At 36.9% G+C, this 24,371-nt stretch overlaps 1 protein-coding gene across 3 annotated transcripts in view; it reads left to right on the top strand.

Annotated features, from left to right (window-relative positions):
• LOC126966448 (myotubularin-related protein 4-like) overlaps positions 1-24,371 on the top strand; it is a 117,060-nt gene that overhangs the window by 72,197 nt on the left and 20,492 nt on the right. For all 3 annotated transcript variants that reach the window (XM_050810507.1, XM_050810493.1, XM_050810500.1), the window contains 9 exons: positions 4,325-4,480; positions 10,246-10,421; positions 16,415-16,613; positions 17,580-17,719; positions 19,026-19,203; positions 20,271-20,467; positions 21,353-21,545; positions 22,840-23,025; positions 23,786-23,947. In XM_050810507.1, coding sequence (XP_050666464.1) covers positions 4,331-4,480; positions 10,246-10,421; positions 16,415-16,613; positions 17,580-17,719; positions 19,026-19,203; positions 20,271-20,467; positions 21,353-21,545; positions 22,840-23,025; positions 23,786-23,947 — 1,581 coding nt within the window. In that variant the 5' untranslated portion in view covers positions 4,325-4,330. The remainder of the gene's footprint in view (positions 1-4,324; positions 4,481-10,245; positions 10,422-16,414; positions 16,614-17,579; positions 17,720-19,025; positions 19,204-20,270; positions 20,468-21,352; positions 21,546-22,839; positions 23,026-23,785; positions 23,948-24,371) is intronic.

The raw sequence follows: 24,371 nt of genomic DNA on the forward strand, positions 1-24,371 counted from the left end.
TAAAAGAGTGGCAATGAGTTTCTTGCTACTTCTTCTAATTAGCTCAACCCTTTACGAAGTAGCAGTAAATTCAATAAGAAAAAATATTTATATATTTTTTTTTGACATTCATAAGTGTCATTTTTGTGACCTACATGAATAAAGTGTTTTTGAATTTGAATTTTGAATTGGAATTTGATGCGGGACTCGATCCCGCGATTTCTGAGTCAACCGTTCGAGTGACGTCACGTTCATAAATCTTGATACGTCTTGTTCAACTCTCACAGTTTGTGGCTTTTATTCGTGTAATTAATCGCAGAGGTGAGGGTAATTACTTTAAAAAATTACAAATTGTGTAAAATTAAGCTTGTTACGATACATGACCAGGAACCGTAAATTTAACGTTACGTCACAGAAATAACCATTAAAACTGAATTTAATTGCGTTGAATAAAAACTTAATTCAAATATTATATCATTATGAAGTAGAATGTCTGAAATATAAACCTTAATAGGTATTTATGTTCGACGTGGTAAAAAGCCTTGAACAGATGACACCATCTAGTCATGTTATTTTTCCATAATATTTATTTATTACACATTTTTTATGACAATACGGGACGAGACGAGCAGGACGTTCAGCTGATGGTAATTGATACACCCTGCCCATTACAAAGCAGTGCCGCTGAGGACTCTTGAAATACCCAAAATCTCTGAGCGGCACTATAATTGCGCTCGTCAACTCGAGACATAAGATGTCAAGTCTCATTTGCCCAGTAATTTCACTAGCTACGGCGCCCTTCAGACCGAAACACAGTACATATTACTGCTTCACGGCAGTAATAGGCGCCGTTGTGGTTCCCATAATCTAGCCGGCATCCTGTGCAAAGGAGCCTCCCACTGGTAAATACACATAACCAAATAAAGCAAAAGCTACTGAATAGATTTGATTAAAATTTTGCATATTATGTATTAAAAAGGCGATATTAATTAAATTAGGCATTATTTCACGGAAATCCATTATTATTAACAATTGGTCGGCACAACAAATTCACTTTAAAATATATATTAATTCTAGTCTTTAAATAATGACATTTAAAAATAATAATAATAATTTAATTTGACCTAAGTGCTTAAAATATAGAGTTTATTAATGTTAAATCAATTATAGTAATAACCAGAAATGGCCGATAACATTGATACATTAAAACTATTTACACCCAATTGTTACATGTTTTCTAGCAAAATAAAGGATTTATTTATTTATTTAACATACAGGCTACATATTGTCACTCTAGCGTCCACGCAGACGACTCCGCAGGCATCAGCTAGTACATGTGACCATGATAATTTCTGCTGCTTATCCGCTAATCGTCGCGTCGTACATTTCGACGTGTCTTTTTCTAACGTGCATCATTGTGCAAGGATTGTTTCGGTTTAAAGTGCACCATAGTTAATGAAATTACTGGGTTTATGCGATTGAATGTCGTTATATATCAAAGTGACGAGCCCAATAGCCATGCCGCTTAGTTTTGGAGTCACAATAATTCTGATCAGCGCTGCACTTTTTTTTTTACGTAAACTTACAAAAAGCATCTGTAAATAGTCAACATTTTTTTTTAAGTATTCTTTTATCTCGTGCGCCAGTCATGAGCATGTCGGTGACGCGAATCGTTGAAGAAGTATTCACTTCAATAATAATTGGTGATAAAATGGATTGTATTTTGAAGAACTCAATTAATGTTTTAATTGATATATATATAAAAAAAATATTTTTCACCCTATTCGTCGTTAGTGTAGTGTAGTGTTATAATTATTTTTTGTTAATAAAATAATCACTCTGTATAAAAAGTAACAATATTTTTAGCGTTAAAATTGTGGGTATTTGTAAATTATTTAGTTTGTAATGTTGTTTATGCGATTGAATGTCGTAAATATCAAAGTGACGAGCCCAATAGCCATGCTGCTTAGTTTTGGAGCCTCAATAATTCTGATCAGCGCTGCACTGTTTTTTTTTACGTAAACTTACGAAAAGCATCTGTAAATAGTCATAAAATGTTCACAAGTGCGCAAAAGCGTCATAAAGTAAATTATTATATTGTAAGTTATTAAAAATACGTCAGTGGATACACTACAGGGTCGCTTAATATTATAGTAACCTTTTCCCATTAAAACAGTTTTTATATACGTCTTGAATGTTTTGTCAGGCTGTTATGGTCGTGGCGAGCTTATTATAGAATGTTTATGTTCGCCTCGTCATCATCGAAAGACTAATAATGTTAAGGAAAGTCTTATAATCAAGCGACAATACATAATAAGGTAATGTCTCTCGCTGTTCGTTGCTCCCTCCATTATCAAGGACTTGAAGTTGAACTTTGTACCAAACGGGCACGCGGCTTGTGTTCACGGTCTGTTCAATACGTGATATCGAAGTTTCGAAGTGAATGTTGCGACGAGCTTCAGTGAGTCTTTGTGCTCCAAACGATATTATTTACGTCCATCAGCCCGCCCTAATTGCTCATCTTCAAGTGCACTGTCGATTGAGTGTTTGTTTGTGTCTGGCTGAGTTTATATTGTGTATGTTCCAAGTTTGTCGTCAAAGCTAAGTCTTATATCACCTCTTTAAAGACTTGCTGATGTCATCTTGAGCAGCTGTTTATAATAAAATTATTGGTTTCACTAATAGCTGCAATGAGTTACTTCATATAATTTGTGTTTTTTTTCATATGATTGAGGGCGGAAAGAAGGAAGGAAGTGTCAGGGCTGAGCCCTATACCTTGGCTCTTCTTCTCGCAAAACGTTGGGAGAGTCTGTGGGTATTGAGACTGTCGGCGCTATTCGCACGTTGTATATTTTTTTGGAACGAAGTTCCTTATCGCGCGTTGTGAAAGGGGGCTAGACGGAAAAAATTCTTACGAAAAGTTGTCACGACACTTTTTGCTATAGTAAGCTATTGTACGCTATTGTAAGCTGTGCGGCGTGAGATTGAATTAAATAATAATTATATAATTGTGGATATTATAACTAATTGAATTATTATATTAATATAATTATATAATTAATTAATTATTATTATTATTAATTTTTAAAATTAATTTTAACAAAGTGGACGATTATATAAATTATTATATTATATTCAATTATATTTATTAATTTTATCGATTCCACCACATTTGCCAAAATTAAATTTTATTGAGCAGCGACTTGTATCACCGAGAATTCCCTTCAAATAAGGAGACTTAGACATGTTGACGGTTATATAATATTTATTAATAATATATAATATATTTTTCACCCTCCTCGTCGTTCTTGTAGTGTTATTATTTTTTGTTAATAAAATAATCACTCTGTATAAAAAGTAACAATACTTTTATTGTTCAAATTGAGGGTATTTGTAAATTATTAAATTTGTAATGATGTTCATATAATGTCTTAGTACATAAATGTTTATCATTTGTTTTTTTTTTTTTCTGTATAATTAATATTTGTATGTAGTTTTAAGTTGTTTACTCTTTCTTTTATAATTAATTAAGTATTACACTTCAAATTTAAATAATATTATGTATTTCGACGACCTTTTATACACGGTAAAATTCGGATGAGTTTATTTATATGGCATTCAGCTGATGGTAATTGATACGCCCTGCCTATTACAATGTAGTGCCGCTCTGGATTCTTGAAAAACGTAAAAAATCTGAGCGGCACTACAATTGCGCTCGTCACCTTGATACGTAAGATGTTAAGTCCCATTTGCCTCGTAATTTCACTAGCTACGGCGCCCTTCAGATCGAAAAATAGTAAAGTATACACATGACTGCTTCACGGCAGAAATAGGCGGCGTTGTGGTACACATAATCTAGCCGGCATCCGGTGCAAAGGTGCCTCCCACTGGTAAATGGTTTATGTATGTACAAGAATTTCGATATCTATGATCACGGACGAGTAAAAAAATAAGGACTCCGTGTCACCTTACATAACAGTGAGACACCAAAACAAGCCGGTAAACGTGTAAATACATAGCCCCACGCACACACACTAATACAAGCCGATCGGCCGCCATTATGAGATTTGCCATCGTCTGTGACAGATTAGTTTGCGTCGCAATAAAATATTTTAAAAATGCCGACGTGTATTGTGAATATGTGAAAAAAAAGTATTTGTGGATATATGATTATTAAAGTAGAAAAAATTGTGTAACTGGTATACTCCGTAACCGCACACACACTAGCATAAAGGTGCTTCACTTGCTAATATCACGGCGCTGAGTCCTTCTGTTTTTACAAGTCCGTGTCTATGATGTGTTATTTGTTAATAATTAATATAACGTGTGTGGTCGTCGGTCGCAGGTGGCCATGAGCGAGCGCGAGCGGGGCCGCCTGCCGCCGCCGGAGCCGCCGCCGCACCGCGTGCGCGCCGCTGACATGTACCCGCGCATGCGCACGCACTACGACGAGCCCGGGGTCGAGCCGCGCTTCACGCCCATATGCGGCGAGTTCATACAGGTACCTACACGCACTACATACACATTTTATGGGAAAACGTTTGTTTGTTTAGCGAGCTGATCTGTTTTTGAATCACATACAATTTATGCCGTACGGCAAAAAATAATCCGTAAATATAGTGGACCTTTAGCATTTATCGAATAGGCGCACGTAAATTTTTGTAGACTTTAGTCAACGAAATCCTTTGAGAAACTCCGATTTGTGATTTTCGTTTCAAAAATAGAGGTTAATATTCATTTTCAATGTAGCTGTTTTGGTACGAGCAGTACAAACATGATTTTTAACAGTATTTAAAAAAAAACGGAAGGCACATAAGCGTGGCAAAATATATTGCAAATTTCTATCTTTTTTTTTCCGTAATTTTTTCATATGTTTAAAATAAAAATATCCTAATAAATATAAAAACTCCTTCATGCGACGAATCTGCGAACTCAATGTGTTTAACACCGCCGGACATTTAAAAAGAAATGAAAACGTATCGCCAAGTCAAAGGCAAAATATCATCTTACCACTTCCATACAAAACCGCCACCAATTTGTGTAATGCAAAAAGTAGGTACCAGAAAGTCAAAATCTTTATCGGAAAACGTTTTTCTTGTTTATTAAGCGATCTGATCTATTTATCAAATTCAAATTCAAATATTTTTTATTAAAAATAGGATGTGACATCACTTATTGAAAGTCAAAAACTACCACCCATTCCAAAATGAATGCCTCACACCTGAGAAGAATGGGCGCAACAAACTCAGCGGGCTTTTTTTTCATCGAATAAATATGTTAACAATGTAATATTGTACTATTAAACTTATTATTTATTAGCCTGAGGCGGTCACTCCATTCCCAATCTGTGGTATCATTAAGAAAGTCATTTATGTTATAGTAACCACACAAACGTATTTAAAAATTCTTTTGAATAATCAAGCATCAAGCCCTCATTACTTTAGGGTTAGGTACCTAAACCTCCATGCACGATTTTGGTGAAACGGGATTTGATCATCAAACCACAGAGTATAGGGATATATACTTACTTGTTAACAGAGATACAGCTCCCATACTATGAATGAAACTACTTTTAATCGCATAAGAAGAGCGACAATTTGTTTAAATAGTTTTAGGATTTAAAACTTTCAATGTTGGGCAACTGACCAGAGATTATGGAACACCAGTGGGAAGTTCCTATGCACAGGATGCCGGATAGATTATGGCTACCACAAAAGCGCCTTTTTCTGCCGTGAAGCAGTAATGTGTAAGCATTACTGTGTTTCGGCAAATGAGACTTATCATCTTATGTCTCAAGGTGACGAGCGCAGTTGTAGTGCTGCTCAGAGATTTTATGTTTTTTCAATAATCTTGAGTGGCACAGCATTGTTATGGGCAGGGCTTATTAATTACTATCATCTGAACGTCCTGCTCGTCTCGTCTATTATTGTCAAAAAAAAACACAGTTTGACGATTGTGCTAAACAGAACCGATTGACAGTCAGATGGATTTAAGTGTAAAAAGTCAAATGTCTTTACAGGATAAAATGTGTAAATATTTACCAATGAGCTAGCTTTATCATCAAGGGTTGTAATTTTTTTTTATGCAATAGGGGGACAAACCAGCGTACGGGTCACCTGGTGTTAAGTGATCACCGCCGCCCACAATCTCCCGCAGCACCAGAGGAATCACATGTGCGTTGCCGGCCTTTAAGGAAGGTGTACGCGCTTTTTTTGAAGGTACCCATGTCGTATCGTCCCGGAAACACCGCACAAGGAAGCTCATTCCACAGCTTTGTAGTACGAGGAAGAAAGCTCCTTCAAAACCGCACTGTGGAGGACCGACACACATCCAGATGGTGAGGATGATATCCTAACTTGTGGCGTGTCGTGCGAAGGTGGAATTCGGCGGCAGGAATCAGGTTAAATTAAATTGCAATACTGTTGATTTTGTGCTGTTGCTTTCTGTGCTGTGTTGCCGAGGGCCTCTGCGCTTTCACTCATCTTCATTGCTGACAGCAAGCCACATAGCCACAAGCCTGACAGACTACAGATCACCACAGTTATATACAGTTCACAGTTAAACATTTATATGATTTAACTTCAAGGTGAATTCAGCGGAATAAGCAAGTCACATTGATTACGGAGCTAAAAATATAATGCTTATCATCAGTTCAAAAGTAGCACATAAGGTTAATAGGTTTTTACTCGGTTACACAACACATGCTCCAATAATACATATTATTTACTAGGTGAACCGACAGACGCGGTTCTGTGAATTAAAAAAAAAATTAATGATTTAATAATATGTAATAACTAGCTGACCCGGCAAACGTTGTTTTGCCATATAAATTTATTTTTGGAGTTAGACCGTTTCTTGGACATTGCAACATTACTTTATTTTGATAAAATAAACGTAACCTAAGTTACTACATATTACAGCAGCAACCTGCCAATAAAATTCCCGTCAAAATCGGCCCAGCTATTTCAGAGATTAGCCGGAACAAACAGACAGACAAAAATTGTAAAAAAAAAAAATGTTAGTTTCATGTATGCACCGTATATTCATATACATGTAGTAAAAAACGGTTATTGCAATATTACAAACAGATACTCCAATTTTATTTATATGTATGTATAGATAAAATGATAAGGATTAAGGCGCGGTCATACCTCAATATCCACAAGAATTGGTTTCTTAGAGAGTCGATTACAACATAACGCAATGAAAATATTCCGACGAAAAAAATACAGTGAACAAACAAGGGCTTAAAGAAAATTTTGAACCGAATAGAATATTTATATATAATTTGAAATATCCAATAAAAAATTTGGAAGTTGTTTTGCAAAAATAAACTTTGGAGTCAAAAATCTCCGAATTTTCAGTTATAACAACATTCTTTTTTTAAAGAATTTGATAGAATTAGTACTTTTCTAAAACTTAAACCGAACGATTTTTCAATTTAATTCGTAAATTTTGAATAAACAAAACAAAACCAGTAAAATAAATGCCCATTTTCAGCTTCTCCACATGATCAACACAAATATGGTAGGGTTGGTTGTAGCGTTTACAATCCCAGTCAGTCCGCGCCTTAATATCGTCTTTGTGTAAACAGCTTTTACATTACCTCTTTATAATTGTCAATTTTTTAAACTATTAACTTGGATATAGTATGTTATCCGTAAGAGATAGACAGACGCCATCGCGGACTTTTTAATAGACCTATATAAGATACACAATTCCATAAAATATTTAGTTTTATCCCAAAGGGCTTTAGACAGCGTTTTCGTTGAAAGCTTTCAGGCGGCTTATTTTTTTCCGAGACCTTCAACAAATATCATTATTGTTCCAAAATTGTATTCAAAAACTTAACAAATTATATACTTAAACCGTCCTTGGCCATCAGGCTATTAGTATCTGGTGAAAACAACATGAAAATCGGTGCAGTAGTTTTTAAGTTTATCGCGAACAGACAGACAGACGCAGCGCAGTACTTTGTTCTATAATATGTAGTGATAATACTACAATGCAAGACTCTCTATACCTGCTAATACCAATAACATGTATGTTTGCAAATATACAATTGTACTGTTGAAATAATTTTGAAATCAATTCAAGTAGTTTTGGACTTTATTTATTACAGACATGATATAGTTATTTATGCAACTGTTGTGTAATAAGGGGTATTAAAACACGAATGTGGATTTATCTCACGAGGCGAAGCCGAGTGTGATAATAGTATCACATGAGTGTTTTAATACCTAATTATCAACAGTTGCATATAAGACTTTATCTACACCCAGAATTTGAATCCTCTAAAACATTCTGAAACAGCTTACTGCTAACATTAAAACAGCCAGTCCTAGTAGTAACCTAATATCATCCATTACTGATTTTAAACAAATTAAATAAGTATTAAGAAATAATTATTTATTTTAGTAGTAATTTACATTTTGTGTAGTGCAATAATTAAAATTCACTTGAATATTATGTTCTTTTGCAGCATTTAAAATGAATCGCTCATTTTTTGTAAACAAAACAATAAAAATATCGAAGAAATTTGGCGGGGATTCCAATAACCTACTTTTTTACGGCGCGCGACGTTCTGGTAGTATGGAACGCGCGTAAACGAAAATGTTCTTTTTTTGAAATTCATATACAGATACCACGCATCGAGCAATAAGAATGTGGCTGTCTGCTAAAACTCTTTGAGCGTGAAGGGATAGAAAAAAAAATAGCAGTGTTGTTATGAAATTCAGTACAACATTACAACACTCGTTTGGATGATGTTATGGTTATTAGGACATTGGGTGTTTTAATGTTGGTAATAAGCTAACTGTTTCAGAATCTTTAATAGAGGATTTAAGGCATAGATGTAGATAAAATATGTTACAAGTTTCCTAGGTAGTGGAATTTATCGTAAGCAGGTACGTCAATGTAACATAATATTATGCATAGGTGCGTACATTTATGTAACGACTCCATTGTATTATTTACCATTTTTATTAGGTAGCTATACTTACATTTGAATAATTTGTAAATGTGTTTACTATAATGTAAAATATGAGTACGTTGAACTCGGAATTTGTATAAAATGAAAGAATAAAAAATAGTGCTAAGTCTTACCGGAACATTTACTATAAAAAGATATTAAAATCTCTAGGTATTTGATCGTTTTTAGTGATCAATTTTCAGAGAAATCACACCTAGTTAAGTTAATATTTTTTTTATTGTTTCAGATGGTTTATTTCATCATATTTTAGAGAGCTTGCATGAAATTAAAGTTTGTCTGCACATGAGCGTATGGGGATGGTTAAAGACTATAGACCAGGCTAACAGTAGATACAGAGAGCTTGTATGAAAGGATTGTTGTGAGTGTTAGAAACGAGGAAAGTTTCCATGGTAACCGATGACCGAATCTTCGTCGACCCCTCTGAGAGGCAGGCGTTATTATTTATAAATAGAACAATGATTTTAATCTATACAATACTAAAACTGCCTGAGGTATAAACTGTCACTACTTTGAAGCGTACTAACGACTGTTCCCAATATTCAGTCTATCTCTTGCTTGAGATGAAAGTCGTAACTATCATTGACTTTTCTTTCCCAATAAACTACACGCTATTTGTCAATGGGACGACGTATAGCTTACCCGCAATTCACGAGTCCCAGTATAAGGCGATAAGAATGACTTATCGTGTATATTGGGACAGCTTCAGATTATTGACAGCTAATTACTGGCAGTATTGCCGCGATGGATAGCTCATTCTTTACCGTGATTTTACTTGCCAGCGCTTGGGTGTCTATTGGCTCTTTTGAGCCGAGAATTTTGACACCAAAAGGTACAAAAATGTTACTAAAACTGGAATATTTAAGATGTTTGCTAAAGTAGCCTGGATATGATAAGAAGTCAGACTGAAAAATCAGTACTGTTTCATAGCCACGGCCGTGTCACAGCTAATCCTGAGTCGGTGACCCATTTCCTGCACTGCACAGGAACTCTCCAATATTAATTCAATTACTATTTAAATAGTACTTTATCGGTTTGTTTTGTAATTTAATCTTTTTATATTAAGTGTATCCTGTGAGTGTTTTGTGAATTAAATGATTTTCTTTCTTTCAAGTCAGAGTTGCCATGCAAGTCGTATTCCACACCAGCTCTCTTTCCTGTACCCAAACCACCAACTTCACACCATCAAGACTAATGTTAATAATCCCTTAAAATATTATGGATAAAGAATATTAAGTACCAGGCGTACATAAATATAACGAAGGTTATTTCCACAGTGGGTTGGCCGCACGTCGGACGGCGGTACAATAGCAATGTCCAACTACCGTCTCCATCTGCAGCCGAGGAAGCGCGGCGCGACCGGCGCGTCGGTTCCACTTCGCCTCATCGATGCGATGGAGATCCGAGATACTCTGTGCCTCATCATACTGTGCAAACATGGACGTCAGCTGAAGTAAGTATACTATATAAATTGTATTGAAGATATGATGACAAACGATTAGCCTCGTCATTAAATTACTTAAAGTTTTAAAAAGAAGCTTTAGTATAAAAAGTTTAACTACGCTTGCACTTACCGCATGAAAAGACATAAAAGGCATTTATTTTCTCAAAATTGATTCCTTTAGAATTCTTTTTGATGTCATTTCTAATAAACTAGATACTACTACCGCTTCGGAAACAAATGGCGCTCTGAGAGAGAAGAAGCGGCGCAAGAAACTCTCCCAGCATTCTTTTTTTCTGCTCTTTTTAATAAAAAAATATAGAATATTGTACGGTTTTTGCTATAAAATAATCATAATGTAGTCGCAGGCTGTCCGATCACTTAGATATTCAGCTGTGGGGTAGTAGGGTTTATGACAGAGCCATTTTTTTATACATAATGTCTTACTACTTTACTAGTACTTATAGTTACTATAAAAGTGTATACATTTACCCTTAAAGCTATTATGTTTTTTATAAAGCCTACTAGACTTAGTTACAAGCAATCCCTTATTTCTAGTTTTATAATATTGAAAATTATCACCATTAAGAGCAAAAAAGTGACGAATTTTGTAAACGTATATTAAATTTCTTTAATTTTTTTATAGCACGAACAGCTCTCTTTTGCAGAGCAAACACTATATCAATGTCAGCAGCATGACCCCACAGTAAAATATGCAATATTAATGACCCAAAGACCTTGATCATATCATCCCACTATCTGCCTTGTATCTTTCTGATAATTTGACAGATGATAGCCAATAACCAGATAACTTTTTCTACTCCCCTATATTTATATGTCATTTTTACAGCTACCGTCAATCAGTGGTAATATAAGTACATGCTTTATTCAGTTTTTGAAAAAGCCTATACTCTATGGCCTAAAAAAGCATTGTTTACCGTACTTGTCGCCAAAAATGCGCAGTTGTTATGGTGCCACAGACAACTAAATCTCCGTTAAGTAACCTACGTACCTAGTAAGTGAACCTACCCTAGGTTCATAGAAATATTCAGTAGTACGTAGTACATACTATATTACATACATAATATTTTCATGTTTACATCATTAGACTAAACATTCTAATATCAACTTAAGAAAAAAACTTTCTAAGTTGTAAAAATTGTTATTTGCCATGATTCTACTAGGTACTTATAGTTTATAATTTTCAATTTTCCCGCGTTGGCTGTTGGGGTGTACCTTTGCCATGCCTTGAAGGAAAAATAAAACCCTTCACCAGAGATAAGTATGTATATTCTAACGGCTGTTCCCATTATATATTGTCTACAGTTAGAGATAAATTACTAACTTCTACTGTCAATAATTAGCTGTCAATAATCTCTTGCTGTCCCAATATACCCGATAAGTTGTTCTTATCGCCTTATATTGGGACGCATAAACGTTATATCGCTGGTAAGCTATACGTCGTCCCATTTTACTGTCGATAAGTTTATTGGGACAGAAAAGTCAACGATAGTTAGGATTTTTATCTCAAGTAGGCCACAACAGGAGATAGACTGAATATTGGGAACGGCCGTTAGTGTATACAGTGATCAAGTGTGTTTTGTCAATGTCTTCATCGCTCATCTTGATCTGGAATACAAGACTTACTTCCCCGGTTTAGTTGTGGGTATTCTAATAACGATCTTATTCAAAGGCAGCTTCCTCTGTGCAGCGGATATTACTGATAAGCAGACACTGTTTTATTCGGCGGAAACGTGGTTATTGTTCGATATAATACGTCTGTTTAAAGAAGTTTATAAATAAGTCAATTGTTGTGTTGTTATGCAGTATCTTATTAACATACTAACTAGCTGACCCGACAGACATTGTTGTGTACATAGTAAATACTGTTTTTTATGAATTTATCAATAATATTTCATAACATCGAGAATTATTTCGTAAAATATGCGTCAATAAATTCACTCATAGAAATTATTTCAACACAAATTTTGGAAAAAAATTTATTATTGGTCCCATATCGAAATAAAAACTATCCTAACTCTCAAGTTGGATTAAACTGCACTCCATGAAATAATCTCCATTAAAATCAGTTCATTAGTTCAGGAGTTCACTGGAAACAAACAACATGACACTGGATTTCTTTTACTAACGTTATTAAATGGCACTATAGGCAGGCATATAATCAAGTCTAGCCATCGCAACAAGAAAATTAGTTCTACACTTTGAATATGACCCTTTAAATGGGCTTAAAAAGTAATTAAATGGTACGCGCCCATTAAATGATTCAAAGTAAAAAAACACACATTGTAGGTTACCTGCGTATGTAACAGACGCCATTTTTTTTTGTAATATTTGATTGATTGTCTGTGCGTCTGTTCACCTTTGTCTCAGAAGCAACTACACAGATTTGCGAATGTGGTCCTAACTAGTACTACAATATATATTTATTTAGTAATAATAACAATAAATTTCATTTATTAATTTGTTTTAAAATGTTTTGAAAGAATTTGTATACTATATACTGTTACACAAATTTTAATTATTTTCTACAAAAAGAAAAAAATTAAATCAAAAATCTCAATTTTATTTATTTAGCATTTTAGTAAATAGTATTTGAAGGACTTCCCTTTTAAGTTCGCAGAGCCTGTGTTAGTGAAGACCGCTCTTTCCAACGGATAAGAATGCTTACACATTTAACGAAAATATAAATTATACTTCAATAAACCAATCTTAGGCATAAAATAAACAAACTAAAAATTGTTTCAATATTGAAGGTAGATTTATATTTGCGTGGCTCTCACTAATCTTGTAAATAATATACCTACATAAAAACACTTGTTATCGATCGACTACTGCAAGCTCCTTGTAATATTTGCATGTTTCAAGCAAGTCGGTTTGCATACAAAACATTAATATACGTTTCCATAGAGTAACCCCCTTAATGGTCCGCGAACTTTAAACAGCCGCTTAGGAGTGTTTTTTATCATTCTGACTTAGGTGAATAGAAGTAGACAGAGTGAGAATTAGCAATGCTTTAAGTTAGCAGACTAATATAAATAAGGGGGTTTATATTTGAGATTTTTACACGCTTTTTGTTAGCTTCACCTGTATGATTTTTTTTTGTAATCGACTTATTTGGGCGCGATTTTGATCCACGTATAACGGCCAGATTTCGTTCAAACATCGTAGATTTATCCAGGACCGATGACAACACGTTAATTTGATAAAATTATTCGATTTTTCAATTAGAAATATAATATTTTTTTGTTAATTTATATAATTTTCAACTATCTTCTATAGGGCAGGAATTGATGTTAATTTTAAATTTCAAAATAAGTTTTCAATTTTTTAGTTTGGTTTTCTGTAAATAGCGTGTTTTTTTTAACTACTATTTATTTATACACATACTTATGTTATGAATATTTGTCTGTTTGATAAACCGTGTGTTTGCCACTCTACATTGAAAAGAGTGATGAGTAAGGATTAGCAGTATCAACCCACATAATATTTTTCAAATGCAGTATTTTGGCGAGTGTTGGCAACTCTAAAGTTCTCACTGGTTGTAGATTATATTGCCCTTGACATAAATAAGAAGTGCATGAGCGATCAAGTTGATTTTTATTTCGTGCATCGGCAAGATTGATAAATTGAGGCCGTTGAGAGAATGATTTAGGGATGGGCCGAGCTTCGTTTTACATTCGGTTTATCCGATATTCGGCGGCTTGGACAGAACTTCGGCGTTCGGCCGAAGCGCGGCTATTCAGTACAAGAAAAAAATAAAAAAAATATCTGCACTAAATTAATAAAACAAGTCCTTTAAAACTTGCAAGAATATTTTAGTATTTCTCAAATTAAACCTCGTTAAAACACCTAATACCACGAAATAATACGTTAACCCCCTTATTCATAATGGTCCGCTAACTTAAAACAGCCGCTAAGGAGTGTTTTTTCTCATTCTGACTTAGGTCAATAGAAGAAGACAGAGTTTGAATCAGCAATCCTGTAAGTTAGCGGACTATTATGAATAAGGGGGTTAATCTAAACAAAAACGCACTCGTCATGAAGATGACGTATTTGTCAATGAGCGCCGACGATGGCCAAATGCATGAAACGTCGAAAATCAATCAAACTTTGACCAAATTTATGATATTTACCGAAGTTCGGCCCATCACTAGAGTGAATCACACCGCAGTCTACACATTATTAAGAATTAACTATTTGAAGTTGATTGATTGAAGTAATTTATAGACGTACTTAATGTTCGATATTGGAAACATTACCGAGACATCACTTGTTAAAGTAAATGGAATATTAATTAAGGTTATTTCACAGCGAATAAGAATGTTTTACAATAAAATAGACGCTATGAGAAATAAGTACCTATAGAGGAATGAATATACAATGTTCTTTTGTATACATTTTGCAGATTAATGCAGTGACAAAATTGTTCTTAACTTTTCTATTTATTTTTATTTATTTATTTATATAACCACACTACATCCATCATTACAGGTTTAACCTGATGCGACAGATAATGAACAAATAAATAGAATAATATAAGAATACAAACTATACAATACTTATCTATAGCAATATGTTTAAACGCGTCAGTATAGGAGTCTTCTAATTCTAATCTCGCAGATTATTTTTTTTTATTTGACGTATACGACGTTATACGTAAACATGGCAGGATCGTTTTATGAGTTGAAGAAGCTCGGAGCAAGTCAGCTCATAAGTGCTCAAAGTGTAGTGAAATTACTGGGCAAAAGAGTCTTATGTCTCAAGGTGACGAGCGCAATTGTTCTGCCGCTCAGAATTTTTAAGTTTTTCAAGAATCCTGAGCAGCACGGCGCCTATTTCTGACGTGATGTGTAAACATTACTGTGTTTCGGTCTGAAGGGCGCCGTAGCTAGTGAAATTACTGGGCAAATGAGACATCGTATGCCTCAAGGTGACGAGCACAATTGTAGTGCTGCTCAGAATTTTTGTGTTTTTCAAGAATCCTGAGCGGCACTACATTGTAATGGGTAGGGCGTTTCAATTACCATCAGCTGAACGTCCTGCTCGTCTCGTCAGTGTTTCCAGGATTTCTTTAAAAAAAACACGTATTCAAATCAAAAATCCGGTAACGCGCCTGTAATTCCTCTGCTGTGCAAGTGAGCATGGCAGGCGGTGATCACTTAACATCAGATAATCCATACGCTCGATTGTCCTCATTTTTCTTACATTAAAGTAACCTTAAAAACACTTCAATACATGCAGTGATGTGCACGTAACATGCATCTGGCATGCAGACGGTATGTGACTTAAATGTCTTGTGAGATATTACTCTCATAAATTAAATTATAACTGACATATACAAACTTGACTGAAACGCAAGATATTGTAAATCACTAATTACTGTAACACTAGTGTGCGACGGTAAATAATATCTATGTTACTGGCAAACCTGACGAAAAATATACTATTGTTCTGTATGAGTCGGACACGCATTATGACAACTAAAATGACACACTGCTGAAATTCTCTGGACATATTGCTCGTAAAAAGCGTCACAATCTTGAACAGCTGATGGTGACAGGCAAGGTAGATGGCAAACGTCCCATAGGACGCAGTCCCACGAGATGGTCGAACCAAATACGATCTTCTCTGAACATCAACTTCCACAATTCCTTCATAAAGCTAAAGATCGCAGCAGATGGAGGGAAATCGTACGGGAGTAACTGATGCAGCGGGGGGAGTCACGACCCTCAGTAATGGGGGAAACGACTCGAGGAGGTTAAACAATCGGGCAATACAATACACAAAATGAAAAGAAAATGTGGTCTAAAAGTCTAACGGCGGTTTTTCTTGTAATCGAGTTTATTGAAAAATTATTTAAATATTCTTCTGAATTGTATTTTGGTATTAGTTAATGGTCTTGTTGCCTATGCTCTAAAATCTAAATAAATTAAATTATAAAAAATTAAATAAATTGACTAGTAAGTTGTTTTTGTGTTTTCTAGGTGTGTGTTCAATACGGGTGACCAATGCATGGAGTGGTGCAGAAGGTTGACAACTGCTGCGTTAACTCCGATCGCTTCATTACAAGATACCTTCGCGGCAGCGTACGCTGCCTGGGCCAAGGAGCAGCCACCGTCTTCCGTTCACAGGGCATTGATAAGAGCTTCCCTAGCGCAGCAGCCTCATTGGTTCGGTCCTGAGGTGAGGATATCTCTATATGAAACAAGGTAGATAAATTAGAACTTTTCTTATTTTATGACTGCCTGGTGTATAGCTTGTGTCTTGTTTGATTTATCGAGAATTATGTTCCTGTTTGCGTTATTATTAACCTAAATTTAGATGTTGTTTATGCCTTATCAACTACAAATAATTAAGTACGTCAGATATTATGGACCTCAATTAGTGACGTGCGTGAGAGTTCCCTTGCTTCTCTATCTCGTATGAGCCTTTCAAACGTGTGTTATTAATGGTACTCGTGAACTGGCCTCTTTTCAGTACATACCCGATCTGATCATAGAAGTACGCTTAAATCGACCTTTATCAACGTATCTCACAAATATTGCTTTAAATTTGTGCATCATTCATCTTTATACAGTAGAGTCACTACGTCTTCATTACTTCTACATCGCTTTTTTATGGCAAAAGAGGATAAACGAGCTCACGGGTCTCCTGGTGTTAAGTGATCACCGTCAAACACAATCACAGGAGCGTTGGCGGCCCTTAAGGAAAGTGTACGCGCTTTTTTTTAAGGTATTCATACCGTATCGTCCCGGAAAAGGAAACTCATTCTACATCTTTTTAGTACGTGAAAAAAAGTTCCTTTGAAACCACACTATGGAAGAACGCCACTCATCAAGATGGTAGGGATGATATCCTAATTTGTGGCCTGTTGTGCGAAGGTGGAATTCGGCGGAAGTAATCAGGTGAAACAGCTCTTTGGAACACTCCCCGTGATAAATGCGATAGAAGAGACATAATGAAACGACGTCTCTACGTAACGCCAGGTGATTGATCCGTTCACAGAGCACTGGTTCCCCGATAATTCGAGCAACTGCGGGGTGTCTTACTTATGTCACTCATGGTAGATATATTTTGGCTTATTAATGGCTTAAAAAGTTATGTTATTGCTTTTTGATTGGAGTTGACATTTGGTCTATTTGACAACAGGTGGAGCGGTTAGGGTTCAGTGAGAAGGGGCCGTGGCGCGTGACGGCTGCCAACGCCGAGTACAAGCTGTGCCCCTCGTACCCTCCCCTCCTCGTGGTGCCAGCGTCCATTGGAGACGACAACCTGGAAGCTGTCGCACGGTTAGATTGTGTTGCTCTTAGTGTATGGATGTGTGCGTACTTATTAGTACACGATAAACAAGGTAGAAAGGCCAAGAAGAGAAAACTATTATTATCCAACTTTGAAGTATACATCAGCGAGGTTTCACTACAGTTTACAAGATGCCTCTGGTGGCATGCTGATATACTGTAGGGGGTAATGACTTAACCTTTCATACATTTGGTATAAAATAATAAATGATCCATCATTTTAAGCATGTTCTGTTTGGTTTCTCCCAATCGCCTATTAAAAGGTCGTCAAATGTCCAAGTGGCTTTGTATATACGTCATACGTATTATGTAGATGTACATTAACGCCTTATTTCGTGGGCAGTAATGTTCAAAGTCTATCGTATACACCCATAAGAAGCTCATAAGTAAGTCTTTTGTGGTTCGATGTATATACTCGTACAACAAGATCCCAGAAAAAGTAAAAAATGCATTATGAAATTCAGAAGTTTTGTTAAAATACGTTTGTGTGGTAAAGGTTACTAAAACATAAAATACTCTTAATGATACCACAGGTTGAGAATGGAGCGACCGCCCTCAGGCTATCAAATAATAAGTTTAATTGTACAATATTATTTTGTAAACATATTTTTTGATGAAATTTTTCATCAAAAAATATTTGATTTTTTGATGAAAAATTCATATTCAGTTTTCAGCGGGTTTATTTAAACCCGCTGAGTTTGTTGCGCTCGAACGAGAAGAATTTCTCACGTCTGAGGTATTCGTTTTGGAATAGGTGGGAGTAGATTAGACTTTCAATAAGTGATGTCACATCCTATTTTGAATAAAAATATTTGAATTTGAATTGATTATGGTGTGAAAGGGGCAGAAAACTTCCTTCATAGACAATTTTTGTTCGTGATGGTCTAGTTGTTTGCTGTCATCATCATTAGCCGGAAGACGTCCACTGCTGGACAAAGGCCCCTGCCAAAGATTTCCACGAAGATCGGTCCTGCGCTGCCCTCATCCAACGTATTCCGGCGATTCTTGTGGGGGGCCTACCAACAATGCGTCCGGTACGTGATCGCCATTCGAGGACTTTACTGAGCCAACGGCCATCTGTCCGTTAAGTTGTGTGCCCTGCCCACTGCCGCAGTCAGTTTCGCATTCATTTGGACTATATCGGTAACTTTGGTTCCTACGGATCTCCTCATTTCTGAATCGAACTCGCAGGGAAACTCCGAGCATAGCCCTCTCCATTGCTCACTGAGCGATCATGAGGTTTCGTTTTTTGCTGTACGTCAATGTTTTTAATGACATATATTTGTGTTGGGTGCAGGTTTCGTGCGATGCGGCGCATCCCGGCGGTGGTGTGGCGTCACCGCGGCTCGGGCGCAGTGATCGCGCGCTCCTCGCAGCCCGAGGTGGGCTGGTTCGGCGCGCGCTCCAGCGAAGACGAACGCATGCTGGCCGCCTTCGTGAGCGCATGCAATGCGGACAGACCGCACCCGCACAAAGTGAGAGGAACATTAAGAAACCTCTACCAGTTTTATGACTGCCTGGTCGTTTAGAAGCAGCTGCAATTCGGACAGACCGCACTCGTACTGAGTAGCGATAGTCTACTGTACTAGTTATTTATGCAACTGTTGTGTAATAAAGGGTATTATAAAACGAATGTGGATTTATCACACGATGATGATGTGATAATAGTATCACATGAGTGTTTTAATACCTAATTATCAACAGTTGCATACAAGACTTAATCTACACCCAGAATATGAATCCTCTAAAAGATTCTAGAACGGTTAGCTGCTAACATTAAAACACCAGTCCTAGTAGTAACCTAATATCATTCAATACATTACAAATAAACTAAGTATTAATGAAACAATTATTTATTTTAGTAGTAATTTACATTTTGTATAGTGTAATAATTAAAATTCACTCAATTCACTCAAGGGATCGAAAAAAAAACATAGGAGTGTTATTATGAAATTCAGTACAACATTACAATATTCGTTTGGATGATGTAATGGTTATTAGAACATTGGGTGTTTTTATGTTGGCAATAAGCTAACTGTTTCAGAATCTTTAATAGAGAGGATTTAAAGCATGGGTGTAGATAAACTTATTTACACATTCTGCTGTGCAGTGTTTGTTCGGACAGACCGCGTTAATACTAAGTAGCCGTGGAGTCTACAGTACAATTATTCACATATCACGCAGTAACTCTGAATTATATGAGTCGAGTGACACCTGCTCACAACATGTATGTGATCTGGTTCCAGATGAACTCCACTAAGCTACTACCAGTGGGAGGCTCCTTTGCACAGGAAGCCGGCTAGATTATGGGTACCATAACGAAGGCTATTTCTGCCGTGAAGCAGTAATGTGTAAACATTACTGTGTTGCGGTCTGAAGGGCTCCGTAGCTAGTGAAATTACTGGGCAAATGAGACTTAACATCTTATATCTCAAGGTGACGAGCGAAATTGTAGTGCCGCTCAGAATTTTTGGTATCAATTACCATCAGCTGAACGTTCGGCTCGTCTCGTCCCTTATTTTCATTAAAAAAAATGTTCCAGAGCGGCAAGCTGATGATCGTGGACGCTCGCTCGTACACGTCGGCGGTCACCAACCGCGCGCGCGGAGGCGGCTGCGAGTACCAGCAGTACTACCCCAGCGCCGACATCCAGTTCATGGGGCTGCCCAACATACACCACGTGCGACGCTCCTACCAGCAGATGCGGCAGCTGGCCGCCGAGCCCAGCGACCAGCCAAAGTACGTCACACAACCCAAAATTTATATATATGTATTAGCAAATCTGTTAGGATAGATGTTAAAATATCGATAGAAAAAAAACATTACAAGACCATTTCAATTCAAACAACAAGTCAACATTTCGTTTAAATGTTTCGTGCCGTGTATTTACATCCTCTTTGTAGTCTTTGCAGTCTGACAAACGTCATAAAACGGGTGGGGATGAATGTACAGTACCTACTTACAAAGAGAACATTCAGTAAAATGATTGCATGACAACAGATGTCATTGTCGTCGCAAGTGACATCCTACAATATATAATTATTAATACAATAATTCTAAACGAGCACTATGTTTGACAATATTGCTGTTTACTTGCCGGCAACAATCAGTTTGTTGCGGCTATAGATACATGATTTATATGATTTATCTTATAAAGATTGACTGCTCGAGTGTACTGAATTATTTCCTGATTATTTCAGTTATTACTTTAGTCAGCTCTTTAGTCAGGACATCATTTTTCACGCCACGCGAATTTTGCGACTAGCGCCGTGATTATTTGAATAATTTGTGATGTTGACGGTACTTATGTAGGCATATTATATTACTATACAAGCGTTACGTTAATATAATGGCCGTTTAGACAAATTTAGTAATATTTATTTAATTTTATATCGAAGAAAATCATTATCTTTTGGTAGCAATTATAGTGATACCTACAAATAGAGTTTATATTTTTTTTAAAGCTGTATCCTGCTCCACGCTATATTTAGATTTTTATAACAGGTATCTACACTCCATTTAAAACGCCATTCAACACCACTTTAAAGTGGTCACCAGATCAGGTGACTGGTTTGATGCCTTTTCATAAATAAATCAATACATAGAATGTGTGGTATGTTACAGTTGGCACAGCAACCTGGAGCGCACACTCTGGCTCCAGAACCTCTCTGACGTTCTGCGCGCCGCGTGCCTGGTAGCCCGAGCGGTGGAGGCCGGCTGCCCGGTGCTGGTGCACTGCTCGGACGGATGGGACCGCACGCCGCAGCTGTCGTCTGCGGCACAGCTACTGCTCGACCCCCACTACCGCACCCGCCAGGTTCGTGCACACAACCTCCTCGACAATCTGCGCGCCGCGTAGACTACCAACATTTTTTGTTCATAAAAATACGAGACGAGACGAGCAGGACGTTCGCTGATGGTAATGCATACGCCCTGCCCATTACAATGCAGTGCCACTCAGGATTCTTGAAAAGCCTATAAATTCTGAGCGGCATTACAATTGCGCTCGTCACCTTGAGACATAAGATGTTAAATCTCATTTGCCCAGTAATTTCACTAGGTGCGACGCCCTTCAGACCGAAACACAGTAATGTTTACACATTACTGCTTCACGGCAGAAATAGGCGCCGATGTGGTTACCCATAATCTAGCCGGCTTCCTGTGCAAAGGAGCCTCCAACATAACCATCCTCATCATCCAAATTGATGGCATTCCGGATGATCCTCTGCTCCTCCTCTGGTTCGGATAAACAGTACCCGTATATCAGAACTGATACTACTAAACGACCTTCAAGCATATTTTCACATTGAGTAGCACATACCTAAACCTCTGGTACTACAGATGTCCATTGGTGGATGGTTTTTAATTTCCATGACGTGGGCCATTTGCACATTTGCCCCTATTATAAGAAAAAACTATCAATGTAATTTCTACCATGTATATTTATACATACTACGGATTTAGAGTGTGTCAATAGTTGGCAAGTGGCAACATTCATATAGTTCCTCAACCAATATATTCCTATATAGTAACCCCCTTATTCATAATAGTCTGCTAACTTAAAACATTGCTAATTCTCACTCTGTCTTCTTCTATTGACCTAAGTCAGAATGAGAAAAAACATTCCTAAGCGGCTGTTGAAAATTAGCGGACCATTATGAATAAAGGGGTATGAATATATCAATGATTACCACAATGGATGCTTCTTTGTCCACTCATTTCATATATTTTATCTAAAAATAATTGATAAGTGTGTCTTAATAATTTCCCCGCATCCTTGGACAAAGTGAAGAAAATATAATTGAGAAATTGCATAAAAACGCGCATAATTATAAATTTTTATCCTTTAAATATTATTTTATTTAATAGTGTGAAACTCGTGAATCAAATCGCCTACACCTTAAATGCCGGCAACGCTGCTGTGATTCTTCTGGTGTTGCAAGAGAATGTGGGCGGCGGTGATCACTTAACACCAGGTGACCCGTACGCTCGTTTGTCCTCCTTATTCCATAAAAAAAAGAAAGGAAATTAGAATATTAGATGGGCAATTTTAGCAGATAACATAAGTACTTATATTGAAATGTGAAATTTTTCATGTCTTTAATTTTTAGGGTTTTCGTATTCTAATCGAACGGGAATGGCTCGACTTCGGACATAAGTTCGGCGATCGCTGCGGCCACCAGTTTGGTGGCGAAGACCCCAACGAGCGCTCGCCGATATTCTTGCAGTGGCTGCACGTGGTGTACCAGCTTGTCAGGCAGTTTCCCTGCAGCTTCGAGTTCAGTGAGGCTTATCTGGTGAGTTATCACTTTTAAATCAATATTAAGATTAAGTCTTGATTTCAAACACGGTAATGGCCTTGTAACAAAACACATCTGATGACAGATATTGAAAAGGAAAACTAGGTTTATTTATGGGGGCAATATTCAATATATCACAACCAGCACTAAGCAATTTTTGTTTTATTTAGAGATGGCCGTCGAATAGGCTTATCTACAGATCATGGATGAACTATGACAGCTGTGAAACCGTCGAAAAAGATTGATTTTAGAGTAAACCTATATTTTGAGCAATGCACTCACACTAGCACAAAGAGTCATACAAATCGCGAATGTAAGACGTGGCTTGTCACGCACAATAAAGTATTAAACCTGGCCTGTTTTTAACGATTGTCTAACAGCAAGAGACTATCCATATCCATCTACTCTATCTATAGAGTCTAGACGTAACTTATCTAAAGACGTGATGTCTGTCAGTGGCAATAACCCGACAGTGTTTACTGTCTGTAGTATGAACCAGTGATAGCGTTTGCTGTACGTAGCGATGACGGATGGCGCGGTGCTAGTGAAATTACTGGACAAAGACTTAACATATTATGTCTCAAGGTGAGCAGCGCAGTTTTAGTGCCGCTCAGAATTATTGGGTTTTCAAGAATCCTGAGAACCACTGCATTGTAATGCGCAGTGCGGATCAATTACCATCAGTTGAACCGTCTCGTCAATTTGTCATTAGTAAGAACTATTATCAACTTGCTAATGAGTGTGCTTTGAATTTTAGATAAAGCTAGCGGTGCACGTGCACTCGTGCATGTTTGGCACGTTCCTGTGCAACAACGGTCGCGAACGCATGGAGTGCGGGGCCGCGTCCGCGCCGGTCGCCTGGCACCTGCTGAGTGCGCCCGCCTACAGGAACCATCTGTACGCGCCGACACAGCACCAGGTGACTACACCGTACACTGAGTAATAAATCTATATTCCTTCGTTTAATGTTTAATAAACCTACATCAGAGATACTATCCATGGTTTTCTTCAAATCTGAGCTGGAACATGACTCGCATAAGATAAACAAAGTGCTCAACGCCGTTAAAGAAGTCTTCATTTCAATAATCTTATATATAAAATTCCCGTGTCCTGGTGTTTATTACCAAACTCCTCCGCAACGAGTAAACCAATTTGTTTAAAAATTTGTATGTATATCGGGTAGGTCTGAGAATTTTCCAACATTTATTATTCATACCCCTAAACGATAAGGGTCACCCACAATTTTTTTTATTTTATTATGATTCAGTATGGTTGATTTATTTTTCAACATTATAAATACATACAACTTCAAATTTTCACCCGTCTACGATCAACATCTATTT

The sequence above is a fragment of the Leptidea sinapis genome, chromosome 1, assembly GCF_905404315.1.
Source record: "Leptidea sinapis chromosome 1, ilLepSina1.1, whole genome shotgun sequence".
NCBI classification, from domain to species: domain Eukaryota; kingdom Metazoa; phylum Arthropoda; class Insecta; order Lepidoptera; family Pieridae; genus Leptidea; species Leptidea sinapis.